Source organism: Schistocerca nitens, chromosome 9 (genome assembly GCF_023898315.1).
Source record: "Schistocerca nitens isolate TAMUIC-IGC-003100 chromosome 9, iqSchNite1.1, whole genome shotgun sequence".
Classification (NCBI taxonomy): Eukaryota; Metazoa; Arthropoda; class Insecta; order Orthoptera; family Acrididae; genus Schistocerca; species Schistocerca nitens.
This window is the reverse complement of record NC_064622.1, coordinates 262,559,328-262,585,091: the sequence shown is the minus strand read 5'-3', so window position 1 is coordinate 262,585,091 and position 25,764 is coordinate 262,559,328. Positions and strand designations below refer to the sequence as shown.

The 25,764-nt window shown below is 40.4% G+C and overlaps 1 protein-coding gene across 1 annotated transcript in view; it reads right to left on the bottom strand.

Annotated features, from left to right (window-relative positions):
- LOC126203431 (general transcription factor IIE subunit 1) overlaps positions 1-25,764 on the bottom strand; it is a 91,551-nt gene that overhangs the window by 27,301 nt on the left and 38,486 nt on the right. Inside the window, exon 3 of the mRNA XM_049937750.1 lies at positions 20,978-21,106. Within this exon, the coding sequence (XP_049793707.1) occupies positions 20,978-21,106 (129 nt within the window). The remainder of the gene's footprint in view (positions 1-20,977; positions 21,107-25,764) is intronic.

Genomic DNA, 25,764 nt, shown 5'->3' with positions numbered 1-25,764 from the left:
CTACAGTAATGTTGTGCCACTCAATTTGCAAATAGGTGCAGTTTCCTCTGCCACCATCATTAACTGGCAGTCCTGCCAGCAGGTAGGCACCCCAACCCTCCAACCCATGGACTTACAGACAAGGACTTATAGCAATGGCATCGTGTGGTTTTTGCGGCAATTTACCACAAAAGTACAGTATGGCACCCACATTATTGGCGTCTGATCCTTGCTGTGAACACTTCGGAAGTGGTAAGCTTACTGGGAATGGATCTCTTCAACACACTGGGACTAGAGACACATGACTCTACATCCATTGTCCATTCCCTCAGCATTTCCAGTTTCCTTGATGAATTGTTTGCAAAATGCAATTTAGTTTTTTCTCAACCACGATCAGGCATTACAGCGTTTGAAGTTCTATTCCCATCTGCCATGCCAAAATTCTGTAAAGCAGGTAATATGTCTTTTGCCTTACAAGACAAGCTGCAACTTGAATTACAACAACTACAGGATGAGACAATCATTACCTTTATCTCAAATGGTCAGTGGGTCACATCTACAGTTTCAGAAGAATAACTGAACAGCACTCTATGCATATGAGGTGATTTCAAAAACACAATAGGCTCCCATCAGTTGTGGACTCATACCCAATTCCCAATGTGGAGGTAATCTTGACCCACTTAGTGGGTGGAAGAACTGGCCTCAAACATGCATATCTCCAGCTCCCCCTGGACACTGAATCTTGGGAGAAACTAGTAATCAATACTTCATTACGAGTTTCTCAGTACAACCACCTACCATTTGGAGTGCCTAGTACCCCAACCATCTTTCAAAGATATCTCAAAAACTTACTTGGAAGTGCCAAATACAGCAAACTACCAAGACAACATTATCACCACAGGCAAAACTGCTGAGGATCTAGCAAACAATCTGGAAACATTGTTTTCAGTACTCCAGAAAGCAAATCTTAAGTGCAATAAGGAAAAGTGTAGCTTCTTTGTAGAACAGGTCGAATACTTGGGGCACATCCACAGTGCTACAGGCATTCACCCCACCCCTCAATATGTGGAGGTATTCCAAAAATTGCCCTCGCCAAAAGATATTGGTCAACTCAAATCAGCACTAGAACAATAGAACTATTACTGGAAATTCATACTACAGACAGCAGCAATCACACAACCTCTTCATATAACCTCCTCAGGAAAAAAAACATAAACTGGAACTTAACACCAGAATGTGACAGGCCTTTCGAAGAACTTCAGTAGGCCTCCCTCCGCCCCATATGTCTCACCGCCTGTGACCTGTCACAACTGTTTGTTTTAGCAGCAGATGCTTGCAACTATGGAGTGGGAGCAGTCTTATCCCACATCATCAACGGGGTGGAATGGCCCTTGCTTTCATCTCCAAAGCTCTGTCAACAGCTCAATGAAACAATAGCCAACTGAAAAAGAAGCACTGGTCATCATCTTCAGCCTTAAAAAATTTCATTATTACACATATGATAGAAAATTCACATTGCTGACAGATTGTAAGCCATGGTTAGCCCTTTTCAAGGCTTCAATATCCATCCCCACTAAGGCAGCTTGCTGCCTAGAGCATCTGCCACTATTTTTGTATACATATAATTATGACATCCAATTCTGTTTCACAAGGCAACAAGCTAGTGCCAGTCTTCTGTCCTGTTTACCAGTAGGACAGGACCTAGTCCAATAGCATGTTTCCAAGTAGACAAGGCAAAAGAAGCAGTAGCCAGCCTCCCACTAGATGCAACAATGGTCGGCAGACACTCTGCAGATGACCTAGTCGTCAAGGAACTCTTTTGTTTGGTCCAGCAGGGTAGCCTTCCATTCAAAGACACATCACGAACCCGGAAGTCCAGGCATACGGGCACACGGACTTCCAATCTACCACAGCATACTACTCCTACAGGGTAGGAACCACCATGCCAGTGAGGTTATTCCGACACCACTGACTGCAGCAATGGGTGCTGATCTTACTCCACGAGAGGCACTGGGAGGGAGGGAGGGAGGGAGTGAGGAAAGTTCCTTGTGAAAAGATTGGCTCCTCTGCAGGTATACTGATGGCATCTTGATACCACCATCACACACATGGTTGTGGCTTGCACTATATTCCAGAGCAAGCCAACCACACCACCTTGCCGATCCTTCCAATGGCCAGACACTTCTACGCCTGTATTTTGCTGGAACATTTCTGAGCCACACCTGGTTCATAGCCATTGCTGCAGGTACAAATTTTCCTTATGTGTCCCACATATTGAACACCTCATCCAGTCAAACCATCCAGACCCTGCCAAAGTTTATGTCAGTAGAGAGTTTGCAACTGATAATGTGCCACAATTTATTTCAGATGCATTTACTTCCACTTGTGAAAATAATGGCATACAGTTAATAGATACGCACATTTCCATATGGCCTCCAATGGCTCAGCACTCTCTGGATGAATTCTTGACGTGTTCCTAGTTTCATAACATGCCACACCACAAGATGGAACCATGCCAGCAGAAAAATTACATGGTTGCTTAAATAAGTCACAGCATTCAATCATACATCCGCCAGTCAATCACCACTGTTATGATGGCCTTGTTGTTTTTTTTTTCTTCTTCTTCTAGTGGATGCCAACAGTGGCTTCCAGTAAAATTAACAAAACTCCTAGGCAGGCCCATGGCCGAAGTCACCCTGACAAACAGCATGGTCTGCCAGAAACACATAAACCAAATCGACCCTACAAAGACAAAAGTCCAAATGCAGAAGGAGTACCACTTGTTCTTTTTCCAAAGAGGGCGACCCAGGAGACGCCATAAAGAATGACCACAAGGGCATCACAACCAAATCCATCAATCAGTTCTGTGGGACAGCCTGCACACACAGAACTGATGTCAATGCAAGTGGATGTAATTCTGGGCCCCTAACCACTCAGCACTGTGATGTCGAGATGAGCTTCATTCACCCTTTCTGCCCCTTTCACAGGAGACGGGATGACATGTCTCAACATTACCTCTGCAAGGCTGACAACACATCATGAATACCGCTTGCCAGGCAACCACTTCTCACTGGAAAGTACATTTCCTAGTGTTCCACTGGGCGGCCCTAGCAGTGCTGCCAGAGGTTGTGTAAGAACCTACTTGCTTCTGCAATCCACATGACCAAAAATAGATCCTATGATATGCTAAGCTGGGTGGTATTTAGGTTGGTGTATGACTGTCCATAAACAGTTCAATCCACTGATGGTGCCACCTCCACTGCTGACCAGCTGCTGTCGCTACAGACAATGCCCTAGGCCAGTGCGATGTCGTTGATGGAGCTGTCTTCATGGTTGTGGATGTTACCAAACTTTGCTTAAATTGTTCTTGTAGTACATTGACTATACACTGTTCCAAGAGAATTTATCTATGACTTTTTTAGGTGACACTTACGGCAGATTCTTTAGTCATAATTAAAGAAATTAATCCAAAACACTAATGAGTAGCACAAAATAAATAACTCAAATACCAGAATACACTAGAAGAAATACATCCCACACAAAAAAGGTATAAATAAATAAAATAAAAATCAAAGCTATTCAAATTATCACGCAATAATATTTAGTTTATCAGGGGCACATCACATAATTTACTACCTGATGTTTCTGCGTTGTTATAACTGCACCACTGAATGGGCTACACCAGTCTGTTCAAGCCAAATGTACAACTTTTTTTTTATTTTTCTCTTTTTGTACTTTTTTAAAGCTTCCTAACAGATTAAAGCTGTATCCTGGACTGGGACTAAAGCCCCAAACCTTGTCTTTCAAAGGCAATGCCCTTACTGACAGATTACCGAGGCATTATACAGTCTGCGCTCATACCTTCAATTCTGGTATCTTCCTCATCATCCTCTACACCACTGCCGATCTCCTATATCCAACTGAATGCTGTATTTCCCTACATACTCTTTCCAACACCTCTTCCTTATACTATCTTGTTAATTTCTTAGCAACTCCTACTTTTCAAACTTCATTATGTACATCTCTCATTTGTTTTATGAAGCATATCGACATTCTTCCAGATGCAAAATCTGAGAGTTCAGTTAGACAACAGAAATTTATCAACCTTCCACCAATCCTTCCATCATACTTTAAAAGTGTCAAATAATGCATGCATGCTATAGATATATCAATAAGAGGGGTGGAGGAAAAGGACTGGTGAGGCTTAGGAAAAGGGGTAGAGTTTGGAAAAGTCATCCAGAACCCCATGTCAGGGGAGAATTACTGGGAATGAGAAGGAAAGACTAATTGTTGGGTGCTGCATTGGATGAGATTTGAAAACCTGAGAGCATAAAGGTAGAAGATAGGGTAACAAGCAAGACAGAGATAACTGTTAAAATATATTGTATGAGTTAATGAGAGTGAAAAGCCAAGTGCACTGTTTGTGTTAGAAGTGGGAGGGGGCCAGTGAAAAATAGACATGTCAGAAAATGCAAGATGAAGAAAACTAAAAGGGAGTGAAGAAAGGAACAATTACTGTCAAGAAATGCTGAGACCAAAGAGAGTAATGTAAATTACAGCCAGGTGGGTGGTGAGAACCCAGGACAAGTTGTAGTGCCAGTTCCCACCTGTGGAGTTTTGAGAACCTGGTGTCTAGAGGAAGAATCCACGTGGGACATGTGGTGAAACAGCCACTGAGGTCATGACTGTCATGTTGTAAGAGCATGCTCAGCAACAGAAAATTGTGTGTTGCCAGTATATAACCTCTGCCTATGCCCATTCATCCTAACTGATAACTTTGATTTGGTCATTGCAATGTAAAAATCCCAAAAGTGGGTGTATGACGTGTCATTTCACAAGTGGTTCTCCCTTTAATAGTATATATCTTGCCAGTTTAGGTATGGTATAGGTGGTGGTAGGAGAGTGCAGAGGGCAAGTCTTGCAGTGGGGACGTTCACCTGAATAGGAGCCACATGGTAGGGAGATGGTTGCAGAAGGAGCATAGGATATGACAAGGATATTGCAAAGATTGGGAAGATGACAAAAAAAGGCAAAATCTCAGACAGAATGATTTTAGGAAGTTATAGCCTTGTTAAGGAGCTGATTAATACATTTGAGACCAGGATAATACTGAGCGACAAGTAGTGTACTCACAGGTTGTTTTTTGGAGGAATCAGCAGTACCAGGATTGGATGTGATGGCCTGGAAAATGTGCTTTTGAACTAGGCTGGAGGGGTAACTACAGCCAGTGAAGGCTGAGGTGAGAATGGTAGTATACTACTGTAAACAGTCTGCACCTGAACAAATATGTTTGCTTTGAATGCCAAGGATGTATGGGAAGGAATGTTTGATATGGAAAGATGTCAACTGCTAACATGTAAATACTGTTGTTTGTTAGTAGGTTTAATGTGAACAGAAGTGCGTACCTGACCTTCAATGAGGATGAGAGCAACATAAAGAAAAGTGGTATTTGGAATAGGACCATGTGAAATTTAACTGGGAGAATGTATTTATATATTCCAGGAATTTTAACAGGTCAGCCTCACATGAATCATCTTGAGTCCATATTATAAGATGCTATGTCATGGTGAGGCTGAACTGTTAAAATTCCTGGAATCTCTAAAAACATTCTCCCAATTAAATTTCACATGGTCCTATTCCAAGTCTCAAGCCACTTTCGTTGTTATTGATCTCATTCTCAACTAAGGTCAGCTACGCACTTACGTTCATGTTAAACCTAGTAACAAACAGCAATATTTAATTTTTGACAGTTGCCATCATTTCCATGTCAAACTCTCCTTCCCATACAGCCTAGGCATTTGAGGCAAACATATTTGTTCACATGCAGACTCTTTACAGCAGTACATCACCATTCTCACCTCAGCCTTTACAGGGTGTAATTTCCCACTCAGCTAGTTCAGAAGCAGATTTCCCAGGCCATGGCTTCCAATCTTGGTGCCGCTGATCCCTCCACAAAACAACTTAGGAGTACACCATTTGTCAGTCAGTGTTACCCTGGTCTTGAATGTATTTATCAACTACTTCGATGAGGCTATGACTTCCTAAAATCATGCCCTGATCTGAGGTCTATTCTGTTCGAGATTTTTCCCACCATTCCTAGGACAGCTTTTTGTCAGACTCTATACTCCTTCTGCAATCATCTACCTATCCTGTGGCTCCTACCCTTGTTAATATCCCCGCTGCAAGACTTGCCCTATGCACCCTCCTATCACCACCTATACCAGTTCTGAAACTGGCAAGATATATATTATTAAAGGGAGAGCCACTTTTGAAATGATACATGTCATACCCATGCTGTTATGTAAACACTTCTTGGCCTTTTACATTGACATGACTACCACCAAGTTATCAGTTCGGATGGATGGGCATGGGCAGAGGGTGTATACTGTGAGCACAATATCCTGTTGCAGAGCATGCTCTGTAACATAACAGTCATGAGCTTGGTGCCTGTTTCACCACAAATGCCATCTGTATTCTTACCCCAGACACCAGTTTTTCAAACCTCCACAGATATGAACTTGCATTGCAACATGTCCTTGGTTCTTGCCACCCAGCTGTCCTTAAATTACATTAACCCTTTGACTGCTGCAGACATGTTAACTCGTCATGCCTCGCCATTCATCTGGGATGCCTGAAGTGTATAGATGCGGCCTTGGGCCTTCCCTACAGCACTAAGGACGTGTTTACGCATCTCGCGCCACCAGCCTTCCCACTACTATGGATGAGTTTAGGCACGCTGAGTCACAGCTACCTGAGTGCTACGGATGTGTATACATGCAGAGCTGTCTTTCTGCCCTGCTCTTCTAGTAGCTATTCAGTGGTCTGATTGTGTAGTTCGAGAGTGCATATATCTCTTTTGCTGTGTTCACTCTTTGCAGAATTTGACTTATATTCCTGTATTTTTTTCAGTTTTCTTGTTTTCTACGTGAGAAATGTCACGTTGCTTGGTTGCACAGATAAAGAAATCCTGGATATGCTCTCTAAGAGCGACAGTGAGTGTGAATTATCTGACGTTGCTAACGGTGATGAGTCTTCAATAGAATCTCGAAGCTGTAGTCCTCAGTCCTTTACATCAGAGGGGAGAGCAAGAATTACAGTCAGCAGTTCCTCTGAATCCAAGGAATCAGAAAGTGACAGTGAAACAGTTCAGAAAAGAGCGCACTTAAGTGACACTTTGACTGGAAAGAAACCAATTTCCAGCAGTTAAACCAATACTTTGATGACTCGAGTTCAGGACACAAATGTCAATTAGATACTGACCCAAGCATTCTTTCATTTTTTGTGATATTTATGTCTCAAGAACTGTTGCAATTTATTGCAGACAAAACAAATCATTTTTACGTTTCCACCAGAGAAAATACGACAGAGTCTGTGAATTCTCTACTGTCAAAGTGGAAATACACTGGGTTTGAGGAAATGTATTGTTTTGTTGCTGTTTGCCTTCTAATGGAGCAAGTTAAGAAGTTAAAATTAAGTGATTATTGGTCCAGAAAAACACTTTTGAACACACCAGTTTTCAGCAAAATTATGTCCCGAGGCCATTTTTGTCTACTTCTGAGAATGTTGCACTTCAGTGATAACTCTGCGAGTACTGGAGGCGACAGTCTATTTAAAATTAAGACAATGGTTGACAAAGTTCGTAAGATGTTTCATATTTCATTTTGCCCACATCACAAGCCTTGTATAGATGAAAGTCTCTTGCTGTTCAAAGGACAATTATCTTTTAAGCAATTTATTCCAACCAAGCGAAGCAGATTCGGAATAAAGACATTTGTACTGTGTGACTGTCAGAGTGGGTATATTTTAAATTTTATTGTATATACAGGCACAACAACAGAAATTGGGTTCCACAATTTGGAAAAAAGTGGCGACATAGTGGCATCTCTTATGAGACCATATTTGGAACAAGGTCATATTCTATATGTCGATAACTGCTACTGCAGCCCAGACCTGTTCCTCTGGCTTCACAACCATTGAGCAGCCACATGTGGCACTGTTTGTAAGAACAGGCACAACATGCCAAAACTGCAGAAGAAATTAAAACGAGGAAAAACTGAGTTTAGGTCCACTGACAAGGTCCTTGCTATCAAGTGGTGCAATAAGAGAGAGGTGTACATGTTGACCCCAAGCCACACAACACAAATGGTTGAAACAGAGAAGACTGACAGAAATACTGGTGAAAAAATAAAGAAACCACAATGTATTGTAGATTACAATTTGAGTATGGGTGCATTTGACTGTTGTGACATGTTACTCAGCTCAGTGGGATCAGTGCATAAGACTGTGAGATGGTCTAAGAAATATTTTTTTCACATTCTGGATTTGTGCATTCTAAATGCTCATGCTCTCCACCTGTTGGTAACAGGATGAAAAATGGCACTCACAGAGTTTCACCTTTCTCTCGTAAAGGAGATGTAGAAAAATATGCTACAGAATGGAGAAAAGCTGGTAGAGGAAGGTGCTACGATGACGAGAATCCTCTGCAATTCACGAGACATTTTCTGTTATTGTGAGTGAACATTCGTAGAAAAGTACGCTAATGTGCAGATGCGTGGTTTGCACGAAACAGAAAGTGCGTCGGGAAACTAGATACCAATGCAAAGCTTGCAACGTTCCATTATGTGTTGCACCCTGCTTTGAGACTTATCATACAAAGCAGCATTACTAATCATTGGGAACTAAATCACAGAAAATTTATTGACACTTCTGAATGAATTACTAAAAAAAAGGCAAAAACGTAAAAATAATAATAATAATAATAATAATAATAAATCTATTTTTAACTTCGCTACTGTCAGTCCAAAGCCCGGATCGAAAATAAGGATGGGAAATAGATGCAACAGGTGTAAAATTATTCAAACGAAGCCTAACTCCTTCATATGTAGCACTTTACTGGCAAATGAATGGATTGGTGATTGAGATGGCACAATATCTATACTGTGGCAAATGTAATTACGCCAAGTAAATTGCTCCCGTGAAACAAAACCCGTACATCAATCTGTGTATGATACATTTAAATTATTAACACATAACATGGACTGTTTTCTTTTATCCTTAGTATTACAAACATAGATCACACTCAGTCTACTTGTACGAAACATGTTTTCCATAACTGATTTAAACGCCTTTGATCAACGAGAAACAACATGCCCAAGTTAGAACTCTTTTCTGTGTGATTTTTCTTGCTACTTTGTCTCTGTTGTTAGCCAATATTGAAAATTAAACTCATTGTTCTGGGGAGGGTGGGGGGGCTTAAAATCTGTTGTTCGAATGAGAGTGGCTTTGACGCATCAATAGAAAACGGTATTTCAAAAAGAAGTATCGAATACACCCTGCTTTCATCTTTTCTTAAAAATCAACATATTTTCAATTAATTTGTAAATTATTGGAAAATAGTAGGGGAATAAAAATTTTTATTCCTTATCATTGTGCAGCCAATCTATTGCACTCTAAATTTCATTTTCATCATGTGTTCACACTACTAGACATGCTAACCCGAAGTTTACATTGTTTTCGGGCCTGATTTTCATGTCCAACTTTCATTCCAGATGTACAGCTTGGTATGCTTTATGGAGCATAGTTTTTTAGCAAAATCGGAATGAAAATACCGCATTTTCGACGTTTTTACAAAATCTTCAATTTTGTGCTTAATCCACTCAATACTGAAAAGTGCTATGGAAATGAAACTTTATATTTAAGAACCTTGTGTTGTTAGGTTACTACATGCCAAGTTTCACGTTCGTCATAGCATTCGTTCAGGAGATGCAAGAAGCCAACTTCGAAATTTTTTTGGGCGCCTATTTTTTTGGCTAATTTAACTACAATTTTCTGGCTCAATATGTCTCGTAATGTTCTTTTCATTATTATTCTTAAGAGAACGCATAAAGTTGTACAAGGTGGCCAAATTTTATTTTTTTACAAAAACTATTGCGCGAGATATTACAGCTCAAAGTCGTCAAAAATTCACACTGGCTCTGCTCGAGTCGTATTCAGCTGAGAAATATTCAGCACAGGGCGGTTAGAGCAGCACGGGCCAATTCGGTCCTGGTGGCGGCTCCGAGAGACAGGCATGCAGCGCAGGTAAGATGGATTACGCCGCAGGCCGCGGTGTCTCAGAGAGCTGAAACTACACTCTACACTACAGTGTAGTTTCAGCTCTCTGAGACTGCAGACGTGTGTGCAAGTTGCATTTGTGTGTGTGTGCGTGTGTGTACTGCTGACAAAGGCCTATTTGGCCGAAAGCTTTAATTGTGTGAATCTTTTAGTTGTGCCTATTGCGACTCAGTATCTCCTCTATATGGTGAGTAGCAACTTTCCTCCTCTGGTATTGTTACATTCCATCCTGGATTTTCCATTGTTTAACCATTTCTGTCAGCATGTCTGCCCTATACTAAGCATTGCATGCACCCTCCAGGCCAGGTTTCTGCCCTATTCTGCTGCATTACCCATGCCAGTTCATCTGCCTCCACTGCGATTCCGCTGGCAGGGATACTGAATTTGTGCCCCTCAAACAGCCATAGGAAACAAAAAGGCCAGGTTTGTGCCACGACATCCAGCGCAGAACTGGAGATGGTGCTGAAGAACCTGGCAGCAGACTGACCACTGAAGGAGGCAATGCTGATGCTGGTGGCACTATTAGAAGGGCGAAAGGACACAGAGGCTGCCATGACAGCAGGTCCACTGGTGGCAGTAGGCACAAGGCCACCTCCATTGGCGATTTGGGAGGAGGGGGCAGAGGGAGTAGAAGGTGGAAACAAAAGGAAGGTGGGTCAAATTGCATGGGCTCCACACTGGCAGGCACAGACACGAGCCTCATTTGGGCCTAAGGCTGCAGGCAAGGGGAGGATGCCAGATGGCATAAAGGGGGTAACAACGGAGAGGTACAGCCCTGCAAATGGGAACCTGACCCTGCAACAGCATCGTGACAAACCCTGCTGCTCAGCTGACCCCAGAAAATAGAAGTGATGATGTACCAACAGGGTATGAGTGCAGCTGACCTGGATGATGTACCAGCTGCTCCCTACTGAAATGCACTACAAACAACTGCTGACCCTTGTGGCTGGTCCACCATCACACATGGCAGCTGCCCTTGCTGGTGACTGAAGGACCAGGCCCAAATAACAGCCTTGGAAGGAAAATGCTGCAGGTCATGGCTGGTACTCATTCAAACATTCCACCAGATTGCACCCACTGACCAGCATCACCTAGTATGTAGCCGTCAAACTTGACAATTCATGATTGCACACACAAGCTTCTTTAATATATGCACAAAGCACTGCACATCTGAGCTAGAAGCCAGGGTGGTAACAGTTAGATGCTGGAAACTACTGCATATGCAAAAGTCTTCAAACTCCTGTGACATGAATTGACAACCATTATCAGATACGAGGGTCGTAGGAGATCCCTCACTGGCAAAACTAACTGACATGTGAACAATGTGGAGGATAGGTTGAACATGTAAAGAAAATTGGAAAATGCATCAACCATCAACAACCACATGCTGACCAAAATGGACCAGTGAAATGGGTGTGCAACCTACCCCAAGTGAGCTGCGGGGCCAGCCACGGAGAGAACTGGTGCAACCTGGTTCTGTGCAAAGGCCCCTCAAATCCACACCAGATATTCTATGTCACAATCAACCATCAGCCAGCAAGACCATGTCAATGCCTTCATATGAGTCATACTCCAGTGCAACACATGCAGCACCTTTGGTGTGCAAGGAAGCAACACCGGCGGGGACGACCACATGACAGCATTGCTCCTCCATGGAAAGCATGAGGACCCCGTCAACACCAATGAGCCTAGCATGTAAGAGGGAAAACATACACCACACCGGGTCTGCAGCTGGAGAGGTGTGCTTTGGCCTACCAAACTGGATAGCCGAAACAATTTTCTGGAAAAGCAGGTCAGCAACTGTGATGGTCACAACTTCTCCTGCTGTCAACAGAAAATTTGACAGAGTTTGCTGCAAGGGATCATCCAACGTGAACACAGGAACCACCTGTCAACCATCTCCAAATCAAACCCCATCAGCGGCTGCGACAGTGTCTCAGCATTGGCAAGCTGAGTGGTGGAGCGATAATGAATGTCACAGCAATAGTTACTGAGAAAGAGGGGCCACCTCTGCAATATGTGGACAGTCCTATATGGCAACTTGGAACGACAGCAATAATAAAGAAACAGTTTGTGGTCTGTGACAAGGAGGAACTGAGGAGATATTTTACCCCATACAGGGAAACATGAAGCTTCATAACTCTGAAAATAGTAGCTAGCGTCTCCTTCCCCACCTGTGAATAATTAATGTTGTGCAGCAGAAAGCGCCTTCGATGAGTAAGCGATGGGTTGTTCGGTGCTGTATACATTCCAATGGACAGGACAGCACCAATGCCATGTTGGAATGTGCCACTGGCCAGGTTTAAAAGTTTACTCAGCATAAAAGAAGTCAAACAGGGAGCTGAGCACAAACACTGCTTGAGGACCAAAAAGCCCATTGACATTCGCGAATCAGACAAACTTAAAACCTTTCTGGTAAAGCTGGTTAAGAGGCTGCCAGATATGTGTGGCCCAGGGAATGACCTGACCATAATACAAAATCTGCAAAAAGGACTAGAGCGTGTAATCTCCCCCTCCTTAATAATTACAGCTATTGTCCACAATAAGCAAAGCCTTTTCTGAAAAATTTGAGAGGAGTGAAGATTACAATACACTTTCTAGTTTACTTAGCTTTTCGTGTATAGTTGGCTCCAGTTCTTCTTGACTGGGGGTCTGATTCTTGAAGCTTAAATTTTCACATTTTAGGTCCTCATGGTTGAACTGATCTAAATAAATTTGAAGATTGTTGTTGCAGACTTTTTTGTTGTTGCATTAATATATTTTGTCATATTTTAGTGTGTCATACAATCTTTTGAATTTTCGTATTAAGAAGCCAAAATTACATTGTTTGCCCAAAATATAAAAATACGTCCAATCACATCAAAGGATGCTTACTACTCTCACTCTGCAGTAATAACCATATTCCAAAGGATTTACAATTTTTCTTGACAAATTCAAAACATAATAATGGCATCGGCAACTACTGCTGAGGAAAAGTTATGCTAGAGGAGAATGTCCCATTACAAAGGCCTTCAAGTTTTTTGGTGCTGGAAAGTTGACAATGGCTTTCACCATGTCATCACCTGTAGGGAAAAACCATCTATGTCAACAAGGTAATTGACACAACAGCCGATGTCCTGAATCAACTGCTCCAAATACCATTGATAAATTCCGTGTGTAGACAAGATTTCAAAAGGCAAACAATTAAACTGGTTAAGCCCAAAGGGGGTGTTGAGGGCCAAGAAAGTCCAAAAAATGGTGTTCAACAGCAACTGCAGGTACACATTGACAAGTCGATGTGTGAAAAACACTGCCCCCCCCCCCCCCCCACGCAATGACTACCAACAACTCCGCCTGCTGTGGAATAGGATATGAATCCGTGATCCACAGGGGTGACAAAATTTAGATACTGGCAAGGACTTAAGAGAAACATGTCCCTCTAAGTTTTCTGCCTGGCCAAAGAATACTCAACCAGCAGGCTGTGTGATAAGAGTAAGTAGTCCAGATCATCAAAAGGAATGGATTGAGAAAACAAATGCACTTTGTCAGTGGTCTGGAAACCACAAACAGAAAAGGTGTCTAGACCAAAAATATATTGTACCAACAGTGAAGTGACCATTAACAATGTAAGTTGTCATTCCACGTTGTTACAACTCATGGAACTGTGGAAGAGCCCTTGCAACTCTGGGTACCCCAAGAGCCTGTGTGTATCCAAATTAATGAGGCTGACTGTCATTCTCGAATCAACTTGAAACATGACCAGTTGCCGATCCATTACCAACATAAGTAAGATATGCAGAGATAGTATAGAATCCAGTGAAAACTAAGGGGCATTCAATGACTTACTTGCAGTCCACCGACCACAAACAGTTGCCATATGGCCTGTCCAAAGGCATACCACACATATGGCCTCTATGTGTACAAGCAATCTCTGTGAAACTTCCTGGCAGATTAAAACTGTGTGCCTGACCAAGACTCGAACTCGGGACCTTTGCCTTTCTCGGGCAAGTGCTCTACCATCTGAGCTACCGAAGCCTGACTCACGCCCGGTACTAACAGCTTTACTTCTGCCTGTACCTCGTCTCCTACCTTCCAAACTTTACAGAAGCTCTCCTGCGAACCTTGCAGAACTAGCACTCCCGAAAGAAAGGATACTGCGGAGACATGGCTTAGCCACAGCCTGGGGGATGTTTCCAGAATGAGATTTTCACTCTGCAGCGGAGTGTGTGCTGATATGAAACTTCCTGGCAGACTAAAACTGTGTGCCCGACCAAGACTCGAACTCGGGACCTTTGCCTTTCGCGGGCAAGGTTCGCAGGAGAGCTTCTGTAAAGTTTGTAAGGTAGGAGACGAGATACTGGCAGAAGTAAAGCTGTGAGTACCGGGCATGAGTCGTGCTTCGGTAGCTCAGATGGTAGAGCACTTGCCCTGCCAGGTAGCAGGGCAGCAAGAACTGGCACATGTAATTCTCTCACCTTTCCGTAGGCTCATCAAAACCAGCATTTGTCATCAGGGGTGGGGAAGAAAACTGCATAACAGGTACCTGTCCCACCAACAGTGCGACGAGTATGTGAAACAAATCTGCATTCTGGTTCAACAGTGCTTGCATCTGCTCATGCTGCTGCTGCTGTTCCTTCTGTAAGTACAACTATTCCTGTCAGTACTATAGAAATGCAAGGTCCATGGTAGCTCAAATAACATCAGGTAAATGGAAACAAAAAATAGGTGCGTCACAAATGTAAGACTGTCCTTCATCACCACTTTAGTATCTGCATGGGTGTGAAAATGCCACTACACAACACTTTTGGTAAGTGCACTTTACAGGTCAATGGCGGCTTGATAATAACTGAGGATCAGAATTCAGTGAGAGGAAATGAAATGCATCATGCAAGACAATCTACCGGAAGCAGAGAGTCAGAACCCATATTGAGATAAAGCTAGGGAAGAGACAGCATGTGGCTAGCACAGATGACTTATGACCGAGCACTCAGCAACAACAGTCAGCACGAAGCACCAAGGCCACATCTGCGGTGGTTGAACTCAGCTTAAGACTGGCCCACTTAACTTAATGCTACCCCTGGGTAAAATTTCTGTCAGCAGATCTGTCCTTACCATGCATCATAGCACAATCCGTAGCTGGTTTCTGCACTACTCTGCAGCACTACCATGTCAGCTAATCTGCTTCCACTGCAAGTCTGCTGGCAGGAATACTAAAGCTACCAATAATCATTTTTCTCATGCCCCATCCATGAGTTAAGCAGGAAAATAAATAAGTGACAACAGCACATGAAGCACTATCTGCCAGTCACCATGCCTTGTGCAGTAAACATAAAGGTTTTCATCATATACTAAAAATACCAAACGCATACTGAATTTGTTATGCAATCATTATGCAGCATATTATTGGAAATGGAAGCAAAAACATTAAGGGGAGGAGAAAAACTGTAGGTGATTATTATTATTATTATTATTATTATTATTATTATCTTCTTTCCTTTCTCAGACCTTAGGTCTGGTTAAAAATGGAAAGTGACGCGGACCTTGATCAAGCGTGACTTCCTTTTAACTGTACGGTATATGTTACATTGCATTTAGGAACTTTCGGGTAATTGAACATGTATCAATAATTACAGATTTCTGTAGTTGTATATATACGTTTGGATGTAGCTGTATTGCGTTGATGTACTGGTGGATATTGTGTGGTATGACTCCTGTAGTTGATAGTGTAATAGGTATAATGTCAACTTTATCCTGATGCCACATGTCCTTGACTTCCTCAGCCAGTTGGATGTATTTTTCAGTTTTTTCTCCTGTTTTCTTCTGTATATTTGTTGTATTGGGTATGGATATTTCGATTATTTGTGCTAATTTCTTATTTTTATTGGTGAGTATGATGTCAGGTTTGTTATGTGGTGTTGTTTTATCTGTTATAATGGTTCTGTTCCAGTATAATTTGTAGTCATCATTCTCCAGTACATTTTGTGGTGCGTACTTGCATGTGGGAACGTGTTGTTTTATTAGTTTATGTTGTATGGCAAGGTGCTGATGTATTATTTTTGCTACATTGTCATGTCTTCTGGGGTATTCTGTGTTTGCTAGTATTGTACATCCGCTTGTGATGTGATCTACTGTTTCTATTTGTTGTTTGCAAAGTCTGCATTTATCTGTTGTGGTATTGGGATCTTTAATAATATGCTTGCTGTAATATCTGGTGTTTATTGTTTGATCCTGTATTGCAATCATGAATCCTTCCGTCTCACTGTATATATTGCCTTTTCTTAGCCATGTGTTGGATGCGTCTATATCGATGTGTGGCTGTGTTAGATGATACGGGTGCTTGCCACGTAGTGTTTTCTTTTTCCAATTTACTTTCATCGTATCTGTTGATGTTATGTGATCTAAAGGGTTGTAGAAGTGGTTATGAAATTGCAATGGTGTAGCCGATGTATTTATATGAGTGATTGCTTTGTGTATTTTGTTAGTTTCTGCTCGCTCTAGAAAGAATTTTCTTAAATTGTCTACCTGTCCATAATGTAGGTTCCTTTCTGCTTAATGTGAATCTTTCTGTTGCTGAATGTATGTGATGTATTCTATATTTGTGGCATTGTAATCTTGTAAGTGTATTGAGTGCTTCTAGGTCTGTGTTACTCCATTTCACTACTCCAAATGAGTAGGTCAATATTGGTATAGCATATGTATTTATAGCTTTTGCCTTGTTTCTTGCTGTCAATTCTGTTTTCAGTATTTTTGTTAGTCTTTGTCTATATTTTTCTTTTAGTTCTTTTTTAATATTTGTATTATCTATTCCTATTTTTTGTCTGTATCCTCAATATTTATAGGCATCTGTTTCTTCTATCTCTTCTATGCAGTCACTGTGGTTATCCAATATGTAATCTTCTTGTTTAGTGTGTTTTCCCTTGACTATGCTATTTTTCTTACATTTGTCTGTTCCAAAAGCCATATTTATATCATTGCTGAATACTTCTGTTATCTTTAGTAATTGGTTGAGTTGTTGATTTGTTGCTGCCAGTAGTTTTAGATCATCCATATATAGCAAATGTGTGATTTTGTGTGGGTATGTTCCAGTAATATTGTATCCATAATTTGTATTATTTAGCATGTTGGATAGTGGGTTCAGAGCAAGGCAGAACCAGAAAGGACTTAATGAGTCTCCTTGGTATATTCCACACTTAATCTGCATTGGCTGTGATGTGATATTATTTGAATTTGTTTGGATATTAAGTGTGGTTTTCCAATTTTTCATTACTATGTTTAGGAACTGTATCAATTTAGGATCTACTTTGTATATTTCCAATATTTGTAGTAACCATGAGTGGGGTACACTATCAAAAGCTTTTTCGTAATCAATGTATGCGTAGTGTAGCGACCTTTGTTTAGTTTTAGCTTGATATGTCACCTCTGCATCTATTATCAGTTGCTCTTTACATCCTCGCTCTCCTTTGCAACAGCCTTTTTGTTCTTCATTTATAATTTTGTTCTGTGTTGTATGTGTCATTAATTTCTGTATAATGACTGAAGTTAATATTTTGTATATTGTTGGTAGGCCTGTTATGGGGCAATATTTAGCTGGGTTTGCTGTGTGTGCTTGATCTTTAGGTTTCAGATAAGTTATTCCATGTGTAAGTGTATCAGGGAATGTGTATGGGTCTGCAATGTAACTGTTAACTAATTTATATCTAAAAACAAAGATGATGTGACTTACCAAACGAAAGCGCTGGCACGTCGATAGACACACAAACAAACACAAAAATACACACAAAATTCAAGCTTTCGCAACAAACTGTTGCCTCATCAGGAAAGAGGGAAGGAGAGGGAAAGACGAAAGGATGTGGGTTTTAAGGGAGAGGGTAAGGAGTCATTCCAATCCCGGGAGCGGAAAGACTTACCTTAGGGGGAAAAAAGGACGGGTATACACTCGCACACACACACATATCCATCCACACATATACAGACACAAGCTTGTGTCTGTATATGTGTGGATGGATATGTGTGTGTGTGCAAGTGTATACCCGTCCTTTTTTCCCCCTAAGGTAAGTCTTTCCGCTCCCGGGATTGGAATGACTCCTTACCCTCTCCCTTAAAACCCACATCCTTTCGTCTTTCCCTCTCCTTCCCTCTTTCCTGATGAGGCAACAGTTTGTTGCGAAAGCTTGAATTTTGTGTGTATGTTTGTGTTCGTTTGTGTGTCTATCGACGTGCCAGCGCTTTCGTTTGGTAAGTCACATCATCTTTGTTTTTAGATATATTTTTTCCCATGTGGAATGTTTCCTTCTATTATATTCATATGTTAACTAATTTAGTTAGATGTGAATGTGTTGAGGTTAACTTCTTTAGCCAGAAATTTGCTATTTTATCTTTTCCAGGGGCTTTCCAATTGTGAGTAGAATTAATTGCTTGGGTGACTTCATGTTGCAAAATTATCACTTCAGGCATTTGTGGTATCATCTTGTATGTGTCTGTTTCTGCTTATATCCACCGTGCATGCCTGTTATATTGTACCGGGTTTGACCATATGTTGCTCCAAAGTGTTCCATGTCTGTTATGTTTGGTGGGTTGTCTATTTTAATGTGTGTGTTATCTATTGTCTGGTAAAATTTCTTTTGGTTTGTGTTGAATGTTTGGTTTGGTTTCCTTCTATTTTCACTTTTTTTGTATCTTCTAAGTCGTTTGGCCAATGCTTGTAATTTCTGCTTCTTTTCATCTAATTGCTCTATCGCTTCTTGTTGTGAGATTTTACCTAACCTTTTTCGTTTTTTTCCTGATATTTCATTTCTTCTAAATTGTGTTAGCTGTCCGATGTCTTTTCTCAGTTTTTCTATTCTGATCTGTAGCCTGTGTTGCCATGCTGGTTTTGTGGGTTTCTTCTGTGTGTTGGTTGGTTCTGATCTCTGCCTAGTGTGTATATTTAGTGTAGTGAGTGCTCCTATATAAACCAGTAGTTGTAACTCTTCCATAGTTGTGTTTTCATTTATTTTGTTGTGTATGATTGTGTTTATAGTTTTTATTGTTGTTTCGACTTGTGGGTTATTTGGCGGTCTATGCAAGAATGGTCTAATGTCTGTATTTGTGTCTTTGTTGAATTGAATTGAATTGAATTTTATTTGATCCTGTAAGATTACAATGTGTACAGTAAATGTACGTGTAATATAGGACATGTCAAAGTATTAAAATTCTTTATCACTTATTTTCCTACACCTTTAGCTTACATTTTTACATCACTGACAATGAGTAACAATATATACAAATTTAATGGCATAAGTATTCTGCAACACTGTAAAACTCTTTTTCAATGAGATAGTCTTTAAGTTTCTTTGCAAAGTCATTGTGAAGTACACTATCTTGCAGGGTTTTGGGCAGACTTCTTAGTAGTCTTATACCAGAGTACTGGGGTCCTTTTTCTAGCATTGCCAGTCGGTGGGGTATGCTCCGTACTTCATTCTTCTTTCTTGTATTGTGGGTGTGTACACTAGCATTTGTAATCCAGTCCTCACTACCTTTTGTGATTTACATTATTGTTTTGTATATATACAACGATGAAAAAGTTAAGATACCTAAATTCTTGAAACAGTTTCTGCATGTTTCCGAGGTCTTTCTTCTTAAAATGGTCCTAATTGCTTTTTTTTGTAATGTGAACACTCGTATGACTCTTGTTTGTTTGAGTTTCCCCACACAGTCACTCCATACTGTAAGTATGGTTCGAAAAGTCCATGATACACTGTACACAGAAGGTTCTTGTCTGAATACTGTGATAGTTGCATCATTAAGAATATGACAGAGCTCAGTTTCTTACAGACATTATTAATATGTTTTTTCCATTTCAGTTCATTATCCACAAGATATATGTCAGCTGAAATTTTTCTTCTATATCTAACATGTGTGTCACTTCATGTTCTATTTGTGCTTGTTCTGGTGGCTGTCTTAAGATTTCGTTTTCCTCTGATTGTTTAATTGATGCGTGTTGTTCTTTGTTTGTTTGCTCTGGGATGTTTGAATCCATTACTGTATTTTCTTCTTCTTCTGGTTGCACATTATTTTGTTCCAGTATTTGTTGTAATTGTTGTTTGATGTTTTCTAATTCTGACTGGGATATCCTGTTATTTTTTATTATTACACGGATCTGATCAGCTAGTCGTTGTTCTGTTAAAAATTTTAATTCTGGGTATCTGGTAATAAATGTTGTGTATACTTGTGATCTGTATCCAGTTGTGTTGGTTCCTAGGTTTGTTGCTTGGTAATAACAGAACATGAGGTGTCGATTAACTTCATCTGACCATCTCATCCTCTGTCTTTGTTTTCCTTCTAGGGTGGTTGCAGGAAGCATATCCTGCAAAACACCTCTATTTGGATTTAAATCATTTTCTAGTTGGCTAGCAGTGTCGTTACCATTGTGGGCGGGTATAGGGTTCAAGCGTCGTCCCCGACCATGACGGCGCTTGTCCGAGGCTTCTTTAGTTCTGTCCTGAACCAACTAATCACACTAAAAGGGGGGTTAGCCCTCTAAGTGGTTTGTTATTTTCGTCGCCTTTTACGACTGGCAGAACATACAGGAGGCCTATTCTTTTCCCGAGCTTCCACAGGGTTTATTATTATTATTATTATTATTATTAGTGAATGAGAGTGCCAAACAGCATGGTCATCTGTGCCTCAAACAAATTGCATGCATTAGCCACAAAATATAAAAGCAGACACATCAGATAGTTAAAGTAATTACTTATGTGAATCTCAAAAAAACAGAAAAGGACTTTGAAACAAGGCAGAGGGACCAAGATTATACAACACTAGTCTGTCACAAAAATGACTGGTTTCTTTACAACCACATAGGCAGAACAGGAAAGGAATCAACAGTTGGTGAAGAACTAAGAAAATGTTCGCCTTCCTTCCTTACCTCAAGATCGGTGAATGTTTTGCAACAGGATGGGCACTTGAAACTCGCACGACTTGTTGCGTCACGTTCCTCCGTCTCCATTTTCTTCCTCATGAGGTCTAGTTTGTACTTCACAACATTTACAAATGTCTGGAAACAGGATAAAAATTAACTAAAGTATGATACAGTGTTTTCCATTCTTAATATAACTCAATGTACTCTACAGACAAATACAAAATTACAAACATGCAATGTGTCATCATTTATTATTATTATTATGTTTGTATATCACTCTTATCCATAGTTAGCAAGAACAAAACTGATCATCTCCTTTATACGATATGTTTGAAGAAATCAATGTACATTCTATGTACATGTTTGTTGCAGTGTTTGAGACTAGCTCTGGTACAAAGAGCCGCTGTACACTGACAGACAACCAAAGCAATTGCAATTGTAGACTGCACCTGTTTCCCTTACATGAAAATAGCAAAAATCAACTAAAAAACAAAAAAAAATCTCTTTACAAGTCAGTTATTATCATATTTTTAAACTTGCACTTTCCTGTAAAAGAAACTAGCTGTTGGGGGTGAAGAGACAATGTCATCTGAGAGTATGTTCACAAAAAGGTCAGTATACTTGAGTGAGAAAGATAATGCCTTGCCTAACATGTTAGGCTCGATAACATTCTCCCTCCTGAGAGTTATAGCCAGTAAGTTTGTGAGCACATATATCGATACTTCTCATGACACAACAGTTTATTTTAAAAGATTCATAAAAATGTTCCACCCTAAGAAATTTTTCCCTTTTCCTTAAGCTTTCCAGTGGGATAACTCTGTCCTTACTTTACAGATCAAAGAGGGATTGTATTGTCAACTTCCCTTCAGCAATGCACTGTGCTTAAATGTAATAAAATTGGAAAGATGTCATTCCTGTCACAAACTTTTCGATATGTGTGTAATAGAGTACTTTCCTCATCTAGCTACAATAAATCAATCGTAAAATTATGGATGTTTGTTTCTTTCATCACTCAAACAGGAAAAAATTTTCTCCAGTGGATAACGGTTCCCTCTACAACAAAAAGTTACTGTACAAAGGCAATCTTGTCAGCCCATGTCTCGATCAGAGAGAAATAATTATTCTTGGAAGAAAACGCCAGAGATCACAGAGATGGGTAAAAGAACACAGAAGATGACATTTATCTAGAGTAATGGCTACCTTGCTAAGACCAAAAAGGGTATTTGTAATTCTTTCCCTCCCCCTGAGCAAGATGGCACAGTGCTTTAGATATTGATTTTTATTCACAAGAGTTGGTGTACACATCCGTGATAGTGCATTTAGATTGATTATGGTGTTGTTTGTTATAGGCACCATGCCAAGCATGTCTACGCAGTTCTGAGCTTGGCACCAGATGTTACAAGTACTGGCACCAGAGGCAGCCACACATCAACCACAGCTGTCAACCAATGGCTGCTCTATGGATACTCCTCTTGTTCAGCAAAGGCAGTGTTGCTGTGTAAGTGGCCACCACAATCCTTCTGCATTGTGAAAAATGCCAGCAAATGACTACAATATAATGGGCTAAGTTCTGAAATGCACTTGGTTTCTGACTGCATTTGTATTCAGTGACTCACTGAGTTAAGTAAAAAATTTTTACATACCGGTAAATGTTGTAGTGCCTCTCATTTCGGCTTTCTGACTCTAGAACTCGTGCATCATTAAAGGATACAACAACATTGGCACAGGGGTCAGTCCTTTGCTTGCACATTTTTGGAGGATTCACGTCTTGCCAGGACAGCAATATTACGCTAGTGTGTGTTTCTTGTAGACTCTTGGACAAACACTGTGCTTGCCTGTGGCATTGTTTTCATACTGAACTTGTTTGTGTGTTTCAGACCATTACAATGTGCAGCTTCCTATTTTCATTGTTTTTCTGTTACAGAGGCTGCTGTTTGCATATTCTTGTTTGTAACTTCTAATCAAGACATTCTTTACAGCTCTAGTGTTTACACTGTCTTCTATTGGTGTCTTGTGCATTGTATCACGGCCCGTGTATCACAGGAAGTGTCATGATATTAAATTGCAGGCCCAGCAAATCCAACAACTCATAACAGACATGACATTTCAAACTAATTTATTTGTATCACTTGCAACACCCCAAGCAGTACCACAACATGTTCCACCTGTCTGTGCACCACAGTTTCAGGCATTCAACACATAACAGGAAGGCTGGTTTGAAAACTGTGCTGATGTCCACTTCACTGCAGATCACATTCAAAGTATGGACAGAAAACTGCATTTTTTCGCTACAGTAGGCATCACAGTTTATAGACTGGCATGTAAACTTTGTCCCACTGCCTGCACCAAAAGTACAGACTATGAGCTCTTGATTGTTGTGTGCTACCGTAGGCATCACAGTTTATAGACTGGTGTGTGAACTTTGTCCCACTGCCCACACCAAAAGTACAGACTATGAGCTCTTGATTGCTGTGTGAGACAAGTTCTTTGGTGAACAAAAGTCTTTTTTTTTTTTTTTATTTTGTAGTAAACCTCATCAAATTTACAAACATCAATTAATCAAGGTGCAGGATTCATGTGATAGCACTGCGGTAGACTTTGATTCTCATCACATTTCTGTGCTGCAAAGTAGGTTTGATAGTAGAGACCACTCTCTCTCTTTATAATGGCTAGATATCCCAGTTCTTGGTGTTTGTAGCCTGCCCGCCACTTTTAGCAATGATACAAAGACAGTTTCATTCACAGTATTGTGTTCAAAGGATAATCAAAACTTGTTTGGTAATGATTCATTTGATCTCTTTGGGTTGCACATTGAGGAGAACATATTTTCTGTGAATATTTCTGTGCTGCAGGACAGTGTTTCAAAACTTTTTGCAGACTTTAGTGAACTTTTTCAGCACAGCCTAGGCAGAGAAAGCAATTTGGAGACTCATTTTACAATGAAGGAAGATGCGCAACCTCGATTTTTATCAGGCACTGCCGATGCCTCAGGCAATCAGAGATCAACTGGCACAACAATTGTTATCCTGGTAGGACAAAGGCATAATCATTCCAGTACCAGCTAATCGGCGGGCACCTCTTCTTGTAGTCACCAGGAAACCACCTTGTGTCTTAAAATTGTGCACTGATTCAAATTAACAATGAATACTCAAATAGTGATTGACTCATTTCCATTACCATGGCCTAATGAACTGATAGATAAGCAGCAAGGAGCATACGACTTCTTCTCTAAAACACACTTAAAGCATGCCTATTTGCAGATTCCATTGGACAAGTAGTCTTAGAAATTTTTTGTGATCAGCACCCACATGAGGTTATTCAAATTTTTACATTTGCCTTTTGATAGTGCTTCAGCACCTGCAAATTTTCAGCAGCTAACCACTACAGTGCCTTCATATACAATATGTTTAGATGATATTACAGTTCTAGGTCATATTCCCAAGGAATATCTCCATAATCTGAGCAGCATATTTTTCTCTAATTCTGGTCTCACGTGCAACAAATATAAGTGTTCTTAATTTCAAATTAAAGCTCAGTACTTGAACCATGTAACTAACACTCATGGCTTCCACCATTTGCAGTCTCATATAACTGCAACTTGGGACCTCCTAGCACCTCACAATGTAAGTGAACTTCAAACTGTACTACGAAAACACACTCACTATATTCATTTAATTCTGAATGCAATGCAAATTGTGACCCCATCGTGCAGGTTACACAGAAAAAATGTTGCTTTTGCATGATCTCAGGAATGTCAAACTGTTTTTCAGTGATTGAGGGAAGCATTGTTGAGTGACAGAATTGTTTAATGCGTCTACATCCCACTAAGCCAGTTGTTCTAGTGGTCATAGGGGACTGGTGCAGTGTTCTCATACAGATTGGACCTATGGACAGACTGATCCTTTAGCATCAAAACTCTTGACCAATGCTTAGTGCTAATATTCTCAGCTAGAGAAGTAAGCTCTTGCCATCAGCTACAGTGTGACAGAATCCGGCCAAATGGAAACCCATGATAGGGACCTTTCAAACTTTATCAGGTGCTGCTAATGTTGTCTCACACAAGTATGTTGCATCTCTGTGTCCTGCACAATGATCACTCAACACCTGATGTGCTTCACACCCCTTAAGCACCTTAACAGATCTAGAAACACCACTTAATAAGCATTCTACCTGTGACAGAGAAATGCATCTCTAATCTTTGCATACTCATTGATGGTGTGCATGTATACGAAGTTGCATTAACATCCGACCATGTCTTCTGGGTGCATCACTTTCTTTTCTTTTCTTTTTTATTTCTTTTCTTTTCTTTTCTTTGTCAGGCAGTACAAATACAGATATGACACAAGGTGATGTCTTGTCTCCAGTATTTTTCAATTACTTATTTGGAAAAAGAGTAAGAATTTGGAATAAACAATTAAAATAATATTAAGTATCACCAATAAAACTGGGAAGAGAGAAAAAGTGTATCGAAGTAAACTGCCTGGCATCTGCAGATGATTCTTCTGTACTGTCTGAAAATCTATCATATGTAGAAATACAAGTCAGTCTCTTGGAACAGGTGATCAGTAGAGAAGGTTAAGAATCTCTGCAGAAAAAACCAAACTTGTTGCCAATATAAAACACTCAAAAAATTTTATAGACAGACAACATTAATATAACAAAGGTCAAAAAATTCAAGAATCTAGGACAGATAATTCAAGAAACAGGGTTACAAAAATATATCATAAACAAAACGACACATCAAATGAACAGGCATGTGTAACAAGAAATAATATTTACGAGGGTCACTCCAA